We start from the raw sequence: 16,710 nt of genomic DNA on the forward strand, positions 1-16,710 counted from the left end.
AAAGTACTAACCACAGGTGGCGTGCACTCAAATTAAACTAGTACACAAATCTGCCCAATACTCAATAATAATCTCACTTGGTGTGCCCTCCCTGAAGTGGTTCCACCCTGCCACCTATTCAAAATGAAACTACAATCTAGAGCATAATGTTCTAGACAGGATGTGCACTACCTAAAACACTCCTACATGAGTGTATATTAACAATTCATCAAAGTTTGTTAAACATTTTTCACAAAGAAAAAACAATATTGATCATAAATTAGCAACATGGCTGTGCAACATGAATATTCAAATGATATGGACCATAAACCAAATCCTTCTTGTTGATGCGTTTCTTTTTATTGGCTCGTGTGATGTAAATCCAAATCATGAATGAGTTTCAACAGTCCATCAATCAGATTATAAACAATAAGATGAAGTTTGTTCCTCAATCCCAATGCATTTCGAGTGTAACCAGCACCCTTCTTTAGGGGATATCTACAAACAAATATCATATTTATCTCATGTCAATAAACATAAACATTGCAGTCTGGCTAAAACATAAACTATCATTGAATTATAGCCCTATATTATTCAAGGAAGTTCAAAAACACGGTGGGAAGTATACTCAAGGTAAACAGATTAGTGAATTGCCACCAGATTACTGAGAGTGAGGCGATACTCAAACGTCGATGCACACAAGAGTTAAGGTCCCAAACGTGCCCTTTCAGGCCTGTGGAACCAAAATAAAACCTCCTCAGTGATGGCCTTGACCCTATATGCGAGCAAATAAATCAAAGTGCAACAGAAAGTGACGTGAAGTATGCTAAACACACCAGGCGTCCACTTGCACCGGTATTGGCCGTACTTTATGCTCTGTGCTGATCAAAATGAATTCAATGTTAGTCTGGCACACAATGTCAGGCTGTAAATAATGTATGCACACAATTGTAAACCACGGGAAGGCACAATCAAAGAGAACTAAAAAATCACATAAGAAGGCTCACCCAATGTAAGAAAAAACACTTACAAGGTTCCTAATAGTGCGATCGGTCCACAAAACTACTGCTACTTGGGTGAAGGTTCTGTAAACTGATGGAAGCTCTTTACTGCAAATCTTACCGCTATAGCTGAATCAATCCACAACACTACTGCGAGGTGGACAAAGGTTCTGTGGAAAGAAGAGAGCCCTTTACTATAACACCGCGTATGAAACCGCACTTGTGAGAAGCCAAAAATATCTGCATCTTCAAGGAAACTTACGGTTAATGCCGACACACTCTGCTTATGCAAACCACGCCAGACGCCAAAGTTCCTCTCCCGCGCTCTAGGCCAACGGCATAAGTAAACAGGTATGTGCTGTGTGCGCGTTTGGTGTAAAATAAAGAAAGGACTCTACGTTATTACTCTTGAAAACGTTGACCGCCTTATTGGAAGACTCTGAATCCTTCTGAATGCTGCTATATCGAATGCTCGAGTGGAAGTTATGTAAATCAAACATGCATAGCTAATGAAATAAATTGTGACAACTAGAGAATGCAATGAGGCAATGAGGACCGATGAAGTGCTCATGGCTGTCATTATACATTGTGAACGTTCGTGAAGGAACGTAACGTGTTTACTTACGACCTAGTGTGACCAAGAAAAAACAAAGTAGAACATAGTCACATGTTTACAACATATTGCATATAAAATATCCGTACGAATGACATATCTGAGTCATCGTGGGAAATATTCACAATCATGTTTGACAATGCCACAAACAATATTCACAAACATGTTTGACAGTGTCACAATCAATGTATATTCATTAGATCAAAGAAACCCTATGTCACGCTGAGTGAATCACCATGAAAAAATATTCACAAATCGGTTGAACAGGATCACAATTCATGCATATTAGTTACATCAATGGAGTCCCTGCATGAACTATTAATGATGAACAATCTCATGCATAGTGACTAGATGAAGATTTTGTGTATCCCTTGCATTAATTGGTATCTACAAGCTGCCACCCACGAGTGATGTGTTTACCTCTTGACTATTCCCTAAGTAAGATGTTCGAGGCATATGAGCTGCAGGTTACACACTATGCATAGATGGCCACCTAGTGTTGGGCCCGGATGTTTGCAGTTTTTGTTGTAGAAAAGTCTTTGGAAGTCACGGGATAGGTGACTCCTACTTTGGATGATACTGTGCATGGGCATCGGGTCCATCCCCATATTGTTTTTTTCCGCCACCGGGCTCAGATGTGTTTCCAGCTTTCCGTGTTGGAACAGATTTCCTTCGGCGCGCAATCTTCACCAACTTACAGAAATTAAGTTTTGAACGCTTTTCCAGTCAACGCTACTCTTCAACACCGAAGACTTCGCTTTCGGTCGTCGTCGACGGCCTTCCGGCCTAGCTAGGCCTCCGCTCCAGTTCATGGAAAGGACGCCTTTTAAAAAGTGTCCTCATTGTGGGTCGAAGTTTCCCCACACTGACCTCCATGAAGTGTGTAACCTTTGCCTCTCCCTGGAGCACGAGGCCAAAGACTGTTCCGCTTGTGCCTCTTTACACTCCATAAAGACTATCCGGGACCGAAGAGCGAGGAGAACAATGGCTCGATCTTCAGCTTAGATTCCGGACGACTCTTTGAAGAAGGCTTCAACGTTCCAGAACAACACTACGTCGACAGCAATTCCGAGGCAGAAGACTCCGAAGTCGAGGACATCACTCCAGCACAGCGGGTCGTTAGTAAGACTGTAGACCCCGACCGTTCCTCGACACACCCAAAGAAGGCCCTGGTCACGCCCTCGGGCTCTTGTGCACACAGACACACTGCTTCTACTGCCCCACCTTCGGGCCCGGCTAAGAAGCCCTCAGGCGACTCTGGCTCGAGTCGGCCTTCGCACGGTGCCAGCGCACATTTACCGGCACCGAAAAAGACAACTTCACCGGCTACGCCGACATCCAAACCATTGGCGCCGAAACATACCACTACTCCATCGGCACCGAAAGCCAGGTCGGAACCAAGCAAACCCGCTTCGGATTTGATAAAACCACTGGAACCGAAAAAACCATTGGATCCAAAAAACAGCCGGAGCCGAAAAAATCCTCTGAACCGAAAAAAGCTTTGGAGCTGAAAAAGACTCCTGCTTCTCCGGTTAAAGACATTACCAAAAAACCAAAACAAACCGCTTCGGTGCCGAAACCTTCCTCTGCACCAAAAGATCGGCCTCCTGCAGAGGACTTACTTTATCTAGACCCTGCTCAAAAGATTCTAGCTAAAGATCCAATCACTGGACAGCTAATTTTGGCTTCAAAAAAGCGACCACTGGACACACCAGCTCCAGCTCCGCATTCAAAGAAAAAGGACATGGCTACCTCTCCCTTAAGACTGCCTTCCCCTTCTCTTTCACCTGTACCATCACCACATCCTCCCATACCACAACATTCCCCAGCATCCTCTATCATACCAGACAACAACAGGGATGATAGCTCTGACGATATGAGGGCAACATACCTGATCCAGCTACTCCTACAGGATCACCTGACCTGTGGGATGATTAGAACACCCCAGATGTCCCAAATGTCCCTCAGGATGACATATACCCCTCAAGGCCTTCCCCACCAGGAAGACACTAATGGTTTCAATCAATTAATTCTCAGAGGTGCGCAATATCATGGGGTAGACCTGCATCCAGACCCTGTCGATGAAGACTTCCTAATGGATACCTTCGATAATTCACAAAGGTCCTCATCCATTTTACCAATGCTTAAAGGAGTGATTAAGCATGCTCCTGAAGTCTTCAAGGACCAGAACTCTTGTCATTAACCCTCGTATAGAGAAAAAATATAAAGCTGCCCCCTCAGACCCAGCATACATTACCCAACATACATTAAAGGCCCAGTACCACTAGAATCACTTGTAGTTTCCAATGCACGCAAGATAGCAAACTCACAAACATCAGGTGAAGCCCCACCACCATATAAAGAGTCTAAGCCACTTGACGCATCAGGGAAAAGAACGGCGTCTCAAGCAGCAAACATGTGGCGAATCGCCAATACACACGCATTATTAGCCAGATAGGACAGGGCACATTATGACAAATTAGAATAATTAATGAGGCACCTCCCTGATAAGTACAAGGATAGAGCAAATGAGCTTATCCAAGAGGGGACAAATACAAAAACCTCTATTCAATGTGCACTTGATGCTTGACTTACTGCTTCTAGGGCAGTTAACACCAGCGTTTTATTACTTGCTACGCATATCGGGGGTTCAAACCTGAAGTACAAAGTGCCATTCTTAATCAACCCTTTGAGCTACAGCTATTCGGACCTAGCAAAGATGTATCACTTGAAAAAATGAAAAAGGATACAGATACCGCCAAATCTATGGCTCCCAGACGTTCATTTTGACGCTCATCCTATCGAGGTGCCACCAGGGGATACTCCTTCTTCCTCATACAAAGCCCCTACACAGTCCACTTTCAGCAAGGGCTACCAAAGGGGTGGTTACAAGGGTAACAATAACAAAGGCAGAGGTAAAAATAACTCCCACTCTGCCTCTACCCCTGCCCAATGACTCCCTTCCCCGTCCCATTCCACTCCTGTCGGGGGAAGACTTCAACAATTCCTGCCAGCCTGGGAAAACATCACATCAGACAGGTGGGTGCTCCAAATAATTCAATCAGGTTACTGTCTAGAACTAACATCCTCCCACCCCCAAAACATACCACCCAAGCAGCGTCCAATGTCTCAAGAACATTTAACACTGCTCAGACAGGAGGTAATATCCCTCCTGCAGAAAAATGCAATAGAAATAGTTCCAGAGCATCAGAAAAACAAGAGTTTACTCCCTATATATCCTAATACCAAAGAAGGATGGCTCTCTAAGACCCATCCTAGACCTCAGACCTCTAAACATTTACATACAGTCGGATCATTTTCATATGGTCACACTCGGAGTCCTTCCACTACTGGTACTAAACGAATTCATTGTCACTCTAGATCTCAAGGACGCCTACTTCCTTCCATATTCCCATCCACACAGCGCACAGAAAATATCTCAGATTTGTGCTAGACGGGCAGCACTACCAGTTCAAAGTGCTCCCATTCGGAGTCGCAACAGCGCCAAGGGTGTTTACAAAATGCCTTGCAGTACACTTAAGAAGACAAAATATTCATGTCTTCCCATATCTAGACGACTGGCTCATAAAAGCCAGCACATACAGCCAGTGTGTACAACACACTCACGCTACAATTCAACTGCTTAACGACTTGGGATTCACAGTAAATCGCATCTGCAACCCTCGCACATACAACAGTATCTCGGCGCTACAATAAACACCCAACTAACAATAGCTTATCCCTATCCCGCCAGGATAACAAGTGTACAAACTCTCCTAACAAAATTCAAACCGCAACACTCGCTACCAGCTCAAGTGTTCATGCAGCTCATAGGAATGATGGCATCTTAAATGTTTGTAGTACCTCACGCAAGACTGCAAATGCGTCCACTTCAAGAGTGCCTAGCACATCAATGGAACCAGGCTCAAGGTCAACTAACAGACCTAGTGTTGGTAGATGGTCGGACTTATCGCTCTCTGCAATGGTGGAACACCAAAAACCTTTCCAAAGGGCGACCGTTTCTAGAGCCAGTTCCTCAAATAGTCATGACAGCGAATGCATCGCTCTCTGGCTGGGGAGATCACCTACTGCAAGGCAGGTGGACGCTGCAACAAAAGTTACTCCACATCAACCATTTGGAGTTGCTAGCTGTGTTTCTAGCCCTAAAAGCATGTCAAATTCAAGTGTCAGGTTAAGCTGTCTTAGTCTGCACAGACAATATGACAGCTATGTACTACATAAACAAACAAGGGGGAACACACTCTCTGCAGCTCTCTGTTAGCACAGCAGATATGGAGATGGGCTATACCACTAAAGATCTTCCTCTTAGCCCAACACTTCCCAGGAGGACAAAACACTATGGCAGATCTGCTAAGTCGACAAACACAGCAGATCCACGAGTGGGAACTTCATCCGCAAGTTCTTCATCCGTTCTTTCAAATGTGGGTACAACCTCAGATAGACCTCTTTGCCACCCACGAAAACGCAAAATGCCCAAACTTTGCCACCAGATACCCACACCCATTGTCCAAAGGCAATGCGATATGGATGAACTGGTCGAAACTATTTGCGTACACTTTTCCTCCTCTCCCACTACTTCGGTTAGTGGTACGCAAACTACAACAACATTCCCTGACACTCATTCTAGTCGCTCCAACTTGGGCCAGACAACCGTGGTACACCACGCTGTTGCAGATGTCTGTGGTACCGCACCAAAAACTAAACCTATCTCCACGCCTATTAACACAGAGCCATGGAGAGATCAGACACCCGGACCCAGCTCAGCTCAACTTAGCAATCTGGCTCCTGAGTTCATAGAGTTTGGTTTTCTCAACCTTCCTCCAGAATGTAGGAACATTATCAAAGAAGCCAGACGTTCCACTACTAGAGCATGTTATGCTGCTAAGTGGAAACGATTTGTCATATACTGCAGAAACAACCAAATAAATCCTTTAGACGTGGCTATTCAACACATCATAGGATATCTATTACATCTTCTAAAGTGTAATTTAGCCTATACATCTATCAGACTACACCTCGGTGCCATTGCAGCATACTTACAAAATAGACCACATCTATCTCTTTTTAGAGTACCTGCTATAAAAGCTTTCATGGAAGGACTTAAAAGAATAAAAGAATACGCCACCTGCACCAGTGTGGAACTTAAACATTGTTCTCAAAAGATTAATGGGACCTCCCTTTGAACCATTACATAAATGTGAATTGCAATTCCTAACCTGGAAAGTAACTTTCCTAGTAGCAATTACCATTCAAGAACCCTTTCTGCAAATGCGTCATAACAGTGGTTCTTCGTCCTAATCTTAAATTCCTTCCTAAAGTCCATCTAAATAAATCAGTTGAGCTGCCCGTATTTTTCTTGCAGCCTCAAACTGTCGCAGAAAGAGCTCTACACACCTTAGATGTCAAAAGAGCATTACTGTACTATATCGAAAGGACACAAACTTTTCGTAAAACAAAACAACTTTTTGTGTCTTTTTCACCGCCACATAAAGGCAACCCCATATCAAAATCAGGGATCGCTAGGTGGATTGTTAAATGCGTACAAATATGCTACCACAAAGCCAAACGTACATTAACAATTCCTCCAAAAGCCCATTCTACAAGGAAAATAGGGGCTTCAATGGCATTCTTAGGGAACATTCCCCTAGATGACATATGCAAAGCAGCCACATGGACTACACCGCACACATTCACGCCAGCACAACCTCAACATCATCTCCTACGCAGACGACACCCAGCTGATCCTCTCCCTGACCAACGACCCCGCCGCCGCCAGAGCCGACCTTCACGAAGGGATGAAAGACGTAGCCGAGTGGATGACGACCAGCCGCCTGAAACTGAACTCAGACAAGACGGAAGTCCTCATCCTGGGCTCCTTTTAAGTAGTGCGCTCTACAAATGTCTTTGATTGATTGAGTGTAAATCACGATCTACTGTTACACTGACTTGGTATGCTATGAAAATGTGCTTTTACTGGCACAGTCACTTTTCTCAAATGTTTGCAATTCCATATATTTGTTTCCCTCATCTTCACTGCTTGATTTTGCTCGTGAGAAAGTGTCACTCCTAGTAGTCATTGAAATGTTACAATTACGCTGAAATTATGAAAATGCCACACACAGCATTTTGAAACCTTGGCACACCAATGCAAAGAAAGGTAATTTAAAGAAATTTGCAATGGGGCATGACGTGCCCATACTGCAGTAGTGTAAAGAAACATCTTTGGAGGTTTCAGCAAGGTCCGTAGGAACAGAGCAAAAGAGAAAAGAACTCTGTGTGCCCAATTATAGACATCAAAAACCTGGAGCACAGCGCCTTCTCCTGTTCAAAGCGATTTTCATTTTTACATTATTACAAAAACTCATATCCAAATGGGAATCACCAATTCACTCTTAGGCAGCCACTTGTTACCAGACAAAAGAACAACACAAGAGAGCAAATACATTTTATTTTCAGGAAGTAAAGTATAAGTGCCTCATCCTCACGGAATCTGTACAAACAGCACAACTGCTATCAAAACTCTTTTGCCTTTCAGGTCGTCCTATTTATGTTGAGATTGGGTTCTCAGCACTTGCGGTATTAAAGACTAAGTACCGTTCAAGACTGGATGTGGATGGCTGTAGTGAAAATCCATCCACAGATTAACCGTCTCTGTGGCGAAAAACAGGCATAGCCGTCACATTGATTATAATACCACCAACATTAATCTATGTCATGTGTAAAACGAAGCATCCTAGTAAAAACAATTTGCGCACATTTTATCTTGGAAAACTGTTTTGGGCTGTGTAGTAAGACTGTCATTTAACCACACTCGCTCACAAACCTGCATTTTACTAAACACTGTTATTGTGTTGAAGATTATTTGCCGGATATGGACGGGATATGCGGGTGGCGGTCGAATATGTAGTGTACCAGATTCCAGAAATTTCTGTCAGGTGGTGGGGGGGGGACACGACATTAAAAAAAGTTCAGTTGGGGGGGGCTCAACCTACAAAAGTTTGAAGACCTCTGATCTAATACAAGTGAACCAAACTCAATGCTAATTAAAATTAAAAAGTGCTATGAGTTACCAGTATCGCCTCACTTTCTAGAGTAACTGAGTATCAACTACCCATTCGTACTGAAAATATACCTTTACAGAAAATATCATAATTCCAATTTATCATTCAAACCCATGGGGCTCATTGTGTCCAGGTATCTGATCCAGGATGTATCCCTCTGAGTGATGTATTTTGACATGTCCCTGTACCCGCACGCACCACCTCTATCACACAGAATCTTAATTGTGCTATGGTGTGATGTGCATCAACCCAATGACTTGCTAAAGGGGAACTCAAAGTTCTCGTACGAATCCTGCTTTTATGTTCTGTTATACGTGTCTGTAAAGACCTCTTGGTCTTTCCTGCGTAATACATGCCATAAGGGCACCGTATTACTTAGATGACATTCTGCGTATTGCAGGTAGCTGAAAACTGCAACCTAATCGGCTTTCCTGTCCAGGGGTGTGAGATGGATGTGCCTGTGATTACTTTATTACAATGTGAACAATTGTGGCTATTCAACATTCCCTTTTGCTGGTGTTTGTCTTGAGTCTCGCTTCTTCAGTAATTCCCTGAGGTTACTAGAACGTTTGTAGGCAAAGATCGTCTAATCTTTGTAAAGATCTCCAAAGTCGGGTTCAGTTTGCAACAGATCCCATCTGTTCGAAATGGATTTTTTCATAGCAGGTGATTGAGTCGAGAAGGTAGGGACAAAAACTTCTCTTCTCTCAATGAGTTTCACTTTCTTCTGTAATAGTGTGGATCTAGGAAACTCTTCTAATCTCGCCACTGATTCTTCCGCTATTTCTCTCGGGTAACCCTGTTCCAAGAAATTTTGTTTGGCGGACTCAAGTGTCCCTCCGATTTGTACTGGATCTGAAGTGATGTGCTTAATACTAAAAAATTGAGAAAATGGAAGATGTCTTTTAAGAAAGCCCGGGTGAAAGCTGTCAAAAAGTAATGTATTACAAAACAATCCGTAGATTTAAAAAAAACTTTTGTGACTTTTGCGCCCTGAAGTTCAATATTCACATCCAAATATGATATAGTGCGCCTATCGAAGGCAAAAATGAATTGAACCCTAGGTTTGATGTCATTCAGTGCATTAAGCTTCCTCTCCAGGTCCTGGTTCTCTCCTCGCCACATGAAAAAAGTCATCAATATACGTCGGTATATAATAAGATGATCAGTCCAAGACGTGTCATTAAGTACATGCTCCTGTTCAAATGTCATCATAAAAATGTTAGAGTAGCTGGGCGCCCCCGCAAAACCAATAGATGTACCATTGGTTTGAAGAAAGTACCTATCTTTCCATTTGAGGTAGCCTTTAAAAAGACAAAACTGTAACAGTTCCAACAGGAAAACTTTATTAGCAGGAATATCCCCCTGCTGTAGCAGGGCCCACTCAATGGCTTCAATACCCTCTGCATGTGGTATTGAGGTATGTAAAAATACTACATCCACTCTCCCTAGCCAAATTTCCTCACCTGGCGGTAAAATCAGATCACCTAGTAATTTTAAAAAATGAGTGGTGTCTTGCATGTAAGTAGGTCCTGCCTGTACAAAAGTTTGCAAAAACGTGTCCAAATAATGACCCAAAGGTTCATGAATGGCGATGCATCCTGACACAATAGGGCGTAAAGGGGGATCTCGAAGACTCTTGTGGATTTTTGGTAACCTGTTTATGAATAGCATGCGTGGAAACTTAGAATACAAAAAGTCAAACGTCTCAGGACTAATCCACCCCATGTCCTTGGCATGCAATTGAATTGGAATTCGGAAGTAGGATCCTGACTGAGTGGTAAATACGTGGGTTCATCAGACAACACTTCTTTACTCTAGATTCATAAAAATGACTATCCATAACCACCAGAGCACCACCCTTATCTACTGGAAAGTACATTAGTGACTCATTGGTTCTCAATGTTTTTAGTGCTTTTCTATTGGCTGGTGTCAGATTGTGATGTTTCTTAGATGGAGTGGGTAAGAGAGAAATCCCTTTTCACCAATGTTTCAAAAGTATCAAGGATCTTATGCGAACTAGGAGCAACAAAAGTGCTTTTAGGTTTGAACTCTGTGTATTCCATCTCACTAGAGAGTAGCTTTGATTGGAAAAAAAGTACCGCAACCTGAATTTCCTCATGAACTTATAGAATTCTACCTCTGTATTTAACTGTGAAGTGTGAAAAGTGGGCACAAAAGATGTGCCTTTGTTTAATACCGCTGTTTGTGCCTTCGACGGTGTAACAGAAGAAATATTCACCACTAATGTTTTTTCTGTCTCCACCCTGCACCCGTTTGTTTTTTGCCTTCCGCTACCTCTACTGGTCTTGTTGTGCATGAGTCGAAATTGGTTTGTGCTATCGGTGGGTTGTTGGCTGTTGGACTGATCTCCAAAAAAGAAGACTTAGTGGCCTAAGTTTAAGGTTCCTCTGCAAGTGTAGTGTCAACTGATGATTGTACTGGTGGTCTAGTTAATCGGGTGTCACTAATGGAAGCTATACTCCCTTCCGATGAAGTGTTCCCGGGTTTCATAAACCTCCGCACAAGAATATACTTCGAGCTTATAATCGATGGTATCTCGTCTAAACTTGCGTACCTTACGCTCATGTATCTCTTTTGCATAAAAGTCAAATTTTTTGTTGATTTCATCTAAAGATGACCAGTCTTCTCCTGTCATACTTGTTTTTAAAGCTTCTTGCAATTCATTATTTTCTTGTTCCAAACCAATTAGAACACTGGAAAGTTCTTCCACTATCAAAAGGATAAGATCCAATGATCATTTATTTAGTATCGAGTACCACTTGTCCATACATTTGTTCATCTTGAACATCATTGGTTTAAGTGGTAGTCTCAACCCTCTCGGAATCCTGCTAGCTTTATGATATTGAACTTAAGTTGTAGCATGCAAACACTGATTGATTTCACGTCGCATCAGGTATTCTAATTGTCTCCGTTGATGAACAACCGGACCTTGTCACATCAAAAGAACGAGCCTCCCGGATAAGGATAAGGCCATAAATCTCTTGCGCCTCTGAAGCACTGTAAACTTTAGTTTCTGCTTTGTTTTCCTAAGGTGTAGTATATCTTCAAAAGACATGTTAGTGGTACTACTGGTAGCTGTGTTGGGTAGAAAGAAGAAACAATCAAAAGTACTAACCACAGCTGGCGTGCACTCAAATTAAACTAGTACATAATCTGCCCAATACTCCATATTCTCACGTGGTGTGCACTCCCTGAAGTGGTTCCACCCTGCCACCTATTCAAAATGAAAGTACAATCTAGAGCATAATATTCTAGACAGGATGTGCACTACCTAAAACACTGTTTTAGGTAGTGCACATCCTGTCTAGAACATTATGCTCTAGATTGAACTTTACTTCTGAAAAGTGCCATTTTGAAAATAGTAATAATAAATCTGCTAACACCAATTAGCTGCTTTTCTCACCACTATTCTAAATATACTAAACTTAATCACCCTATCCCTCTCATGTCAGGAATTACAACTGAAGCGTAATCAGGGATTCCCCACTGCATTCCTATGAGAGGGCAGCCTTACAGCACTGAGAAACCAAATAGGCTGTTTGTCACTACCAGGACATGCCACACAGTTAAGCCACATGTCCTACCTTTTACCTAGACTGCACTCTGCCTATAGGGCTAGCTCTGGCCTACCTTATGGGTGACTGATATGTAGTAAAAGGGGAGTCACAGACGTTGCAACCACTTTATGTGCCATGTCATAGCGGCAGCAAACTGCACGCGCAGGCCCTCCAGTGGCAGAGGCCTGAGACGGGTTTGGAAGGCTACTTTGGTGGGTGGCGCAAGCAGCGCTGCCAGCCCACCAGTAGCAATAATTTACTGGCCCTGGGTATATGAGATTCCACTGTTCAAGGGACTGATAGGTAAATTAAATATACAAAATCGGTGTAGACCAATCTTACCAAGTTTACCACAGAGAGCACATGCATTTTAGCTCTGAATAGCAGTGATAAAGTGCCCAGAGTCATTAAACCACCATCAACAAGTCAGAAAAAATACAGGAGAAAGGCAAAAAGTTCAGGGATGACCCTGCAAAAAGAACCAAGTCCAACACTGGTGCTGAGTTCTGTTATACCTGGTGTCCAGTGCTTAGTCCCCTGAAGAGCCTTGGATATTATATAAAAGAATTGCTTATAGGTCTTTTAAGATTTTCCAAGGCACACAAATTGAAGCCATATGGAGATATGGGGGACAGAAATCGCACCCTTTCCCTTTGAAGATGTCAAATTTAAAATTGGTCCCTTTCTCAGTTTTACAAATGGATATAAGATGGCGTGAGCAGAGAAAAGGAAGATATCCTCACATTTCATTAGGGGAATTGGTTGTGGCTGTGAAAATGGATAGAACTAGACCTCGCGATCTGCGTCTTGAACCACAATATCTGCGCTTCAGGAAGCAGCTAAAGACGCATCTCTTCCCCTAGCTTTTTTTTGTCTTGGCCCCCCTCTCTTTCTGAATCCTCATCCCTCCTCTCTTTCTGCTCTCTGCTCCCGGTCCACAGGTCTGTAGAATTAGGGTTTTCAGCGCTGGGATACCTCCGGGTGACTACGCGCTTTATAAAAATAAATAATAATAATAATAATAATAATGCAGAGGAATAGGGTCAACCCAAGTTGATAAGGCAACGGTGCATGCTGGAGAGTAATGCACAGGGAGGAACGACCTTGGTGGCAAAGAAGGCCGCAGCAATGCGGCAGATCCATAAAAAATAGACATCTCATAACTCATTCACAGTTTAGAGGCATAGGTTTCAGGAGGCGGTGCTCTGAGGTGGGTACCACCAATCACTAATTTACCTCCTTTGAATCCAAGGTATCCGGATTGTGCCTCACTAATTCAACCATAGTTGCGCAGCATGGGCTAACATCCCTCAGATAAGACCACCTGCACAGATACCTGCTCATCGGTGATGGGATGTGCTCCCGGCTTTTGTGTACATTCTGTCCATCACAGGCAAAGTTATAGATGGTTTGCTTTTCGTGCTCCCTTTAGCCTATCAAGGGTTGGCTGTGGGTACTTCTAAAGGTTGTCAGCCCTCACCATTTTATGTGTTTACCGGACGAGCTTTTTTTATTAAATCACTTGATGCTTTTTTCTTAAATGTCTGCTTCATATGTTTCCAAACAAGCCTTTTGTGATGCTGCTGTTGGGCCTTCATTTGGTTCTCACATTCCCTTTATGTACCTTCTGTGAGCTAATGTGCAGCTGTCCTTTGCGTCTACCGACTCTCAGAAGTCTTTCTTGTAGTGATAACGTCTGCACGTGTCATGAGTGAGCTTAAGCTCTCACGATTAGATGGAAAATAACTTCTGCTATGCCATTTCTTTCCCCTCCTACGGTGTGATTGCTCTACAGTCTCTTGCATGCCCAAAATTCATTTTTTCTTTAGCAAAATCAGGATTTATTGCATGCACTTGATGTTGGTAATTTTTGGTCAAGTATTCTGGTTTGCTTGGTTTCTTTTTTTATGAATCTCTTGCCAGGTGCTTTCTCTTTGCATTGCCTTGTGTTTCTCAAGCCTTCCTCTGCAGTGGTCAGGCCTTAAGGCTAGAGGCCGGATTGCCCATTTCCATATCTACTCTATTTACCATCAAAAGTGATGACCAGGCCAGTAGGCCGGAACTATTTTTGTAAAATCCTATGTTAAAGACAGTATCTCTTACGTGTGGGATTGACCCACAGTGTTAGTCTATGGATATTATGTTACATGGAGTTTAACAGATTACTGTAGCAGCAAGGTGTTTAATGTAGTTTTACGTTTCTGACGAACGTTGGGGCAAAAGATTTGCTTCGTGACAGTCCTTGTTGGGCATTTTTAGGAAGGTCTTGCATTGTGTTTTGACGAGTGCGATTTTGTAAATTTTTGTAATTTTATGTGTGGTATTATTTTAACTGTGAATATTAAATTGATGTTTAAATCGGCCCTTGCAGCTTTGGTGGTCTACAGGCTTTTGTAACTAAATGAATTTATTTTTAAAAAAGTACATGTGTGTATGGATACGGAGAGGCACTTCTTCAGCCATTGGTCTGTTTCAGTGATATTGACATTCTACTTTCACCCATGACAACATGTGGGAATGGATCAGACCAATCTAGTGATTGGCTGTCTTGTCCCAGATTGACTGCTCTTTTTTCTTGACTACTTGTGCACATCTGCCCAGAAATGAGTGTGAATCAAGCCAAGAAGTGATGGGCCAGTCCTTCAGTCTTCCCTTTCCTTCTTTCATAGACCCCTTTCATTGCTTTCTTTCCTTTGTGGTGGTATGAGGCTAGCCAAGGATCAGAAATCATAAAACAAGATTTTGAGGCCAGGCCACATTACTTCAATGCAATCAGTTCCTGAGCAGCGGCAGAAAACATTCCCTGGGGACGATTACTCCAACAGTGCGCAGAGCCATACTGAGGGGGTGGGGGTTCACTTTGGAATGGAAAAATGGAGATCCAGGTAATCAGGATACCTCTATCTGCAACCCTGCTTGGATCTTCAGTGGTGACAGACACGGACCTTGCTGGGGTGCCACATGTCTAGCCAGGAGTACTGGGAGGAGCGGACCAGATTGGTCAAATGTAGATACTGTGTCTGAAGTCTGCTCCTCCTGCCAGCTCTGTGTATTCGATGAGTCCAATTGTGGGAGGAATTCGACTCGTGATTGTGTTAGTCCAATGTGAGGGAGGTCATGTGCTGGTGACAGCAGTAGGATGTTAGGATGGGTATGCTGTAGGTTGGTTATTGACATTTGTGTGGGTGAAGCAGTCAACTGCATTCTTTCTTCCCTTTATTGCTCTCTCCTGATTTAAGATTGGACCGCTTTTTGTCAGTTGAATGTTTCCTTTTATTTGTATTCATTGTTGTAAAATGTATTTCACTACGGATCTTGCAGAAATGTAATTCTTAAACAAAACCTCTGTATATTCCCACACAAATGTCAGGGAGATTACTACCTACCAATTTCTCCACACAGCTGCCGCTTAGTGTCAGTATCTCTGTGTAGTTTTTAAAGTCCATCTTTATTTAGTTATAACATTGAAATAATTTGACGACCTAGCCTACACGTTACACACACCTGCCCATTCTCCTGGAATTACGGGAGTCACGTGACACATCAGTACGTATGATTCTCTGTGCTGTAATACACGGCTGGTAATCTTGACTTGCTGATGTATAAAAAAGTCTTTACAGGGATATCCCTTATTCGCTTTTTTCGTCATTATCACAGCATGGCTGCACATTTACCATGCACATTTGGGGGTGGGGTGCAAAATGTGGGATATGTTACGTTTGTTAACTTGTATTTGTTTAGCTGTTTGATCTGTCCTTGGTTTCCGAATACAATATCTTGCAGGCTATGGCCCTGCTTCTGTATGTCTATAGACGTTCCTTCTAGTGAGAAATCATAACCGAAAAATAGAGATGTCCGCTTTCACATGGGTGCAGTCCAACTCAAACATTTATTGCACCTTCTGCTGTCCCCAACCTGACAGAAAGCCTAGTTAACACCTCTGTGAGTAACACACGCTTGGTTTCAATCAGTCGTATAGTGCAGAGGCATCCCTATTCTCGTATTTGCCTGTACTACAGTCTGTTTTTTGTTTGTTTTGCAGGAGCTAGAGTTAACGCCAAAGACAACAAATGGTTGACGCCTCTGCACAGAGCCGTGGCCTCCTGCAGCGAGGTAAGACAGGTCTTCTACTTTGTGACATCCATACTCTTTCTGCTGCTGATTGATGTTCCATGGCATAGGGTTACTTGGAAGTGGCTTGAGTCAGAAAAAGTGCACCATCCTTCTTGGGAAATTAAGAATAATTACCCAAATAGGAGGCTACCTTGGGAAATAATTCCTTGGACAGCGCGCTTCCATCTTAACGCCCCTCTCAATACCAATATGATGGAGCTGTGCATCGGGCAACAAAGGCTTCTTGGAAGGTGCACAAGCCATCTGTTGACTGGAGAGCCCTGGCAGCAGTGGAGGAAGGTAGACTCATGACAGCCTCAGTGTTCCGAGCCCTTCTAGCA

General features: G+C 43.0%; 1 protein-coding gene across 4 annotated transcripts in view; it reads left to right on the forward strand.

Annotated features, from left to right (window-relative positions):
- The window catches only part of ANKRD28 (ankyrin repeat domain 28), a 730,284-nt gene that overhangs the window by 340,383 nt on the left and 373,191 nt on the right, over window positions 1-16,710 (forward strand). For all 4 annotated transcript variants that reach the window (XM_086942193.1, XM_086942192.1, XM_086942190.1 and 1 more), the window contains exon 4: window positions 16,299-16,369. In XM_086942193.1, coding sequence (XP_086798319.1) covers window positions 16,299-16,369 — 71 coding nt within the window. The remainder of the gene's footprint in view (window positions 1-16,298; window positions 16,370-16,710) is intronic.

Source organism: Lissotriton vulgaris, chromosome 10 (assembly GCF_964263255.1).
Source record: "Lissotriton vulgaris chromosome 10, aLisVul1.2, whole genome shotgun sequence".
NCBI lineage: Eukaryota > Metazoa > Chordata > Amphibia > Caudata > Salamandridae > Lissotriton > Lissotriton vulgaris.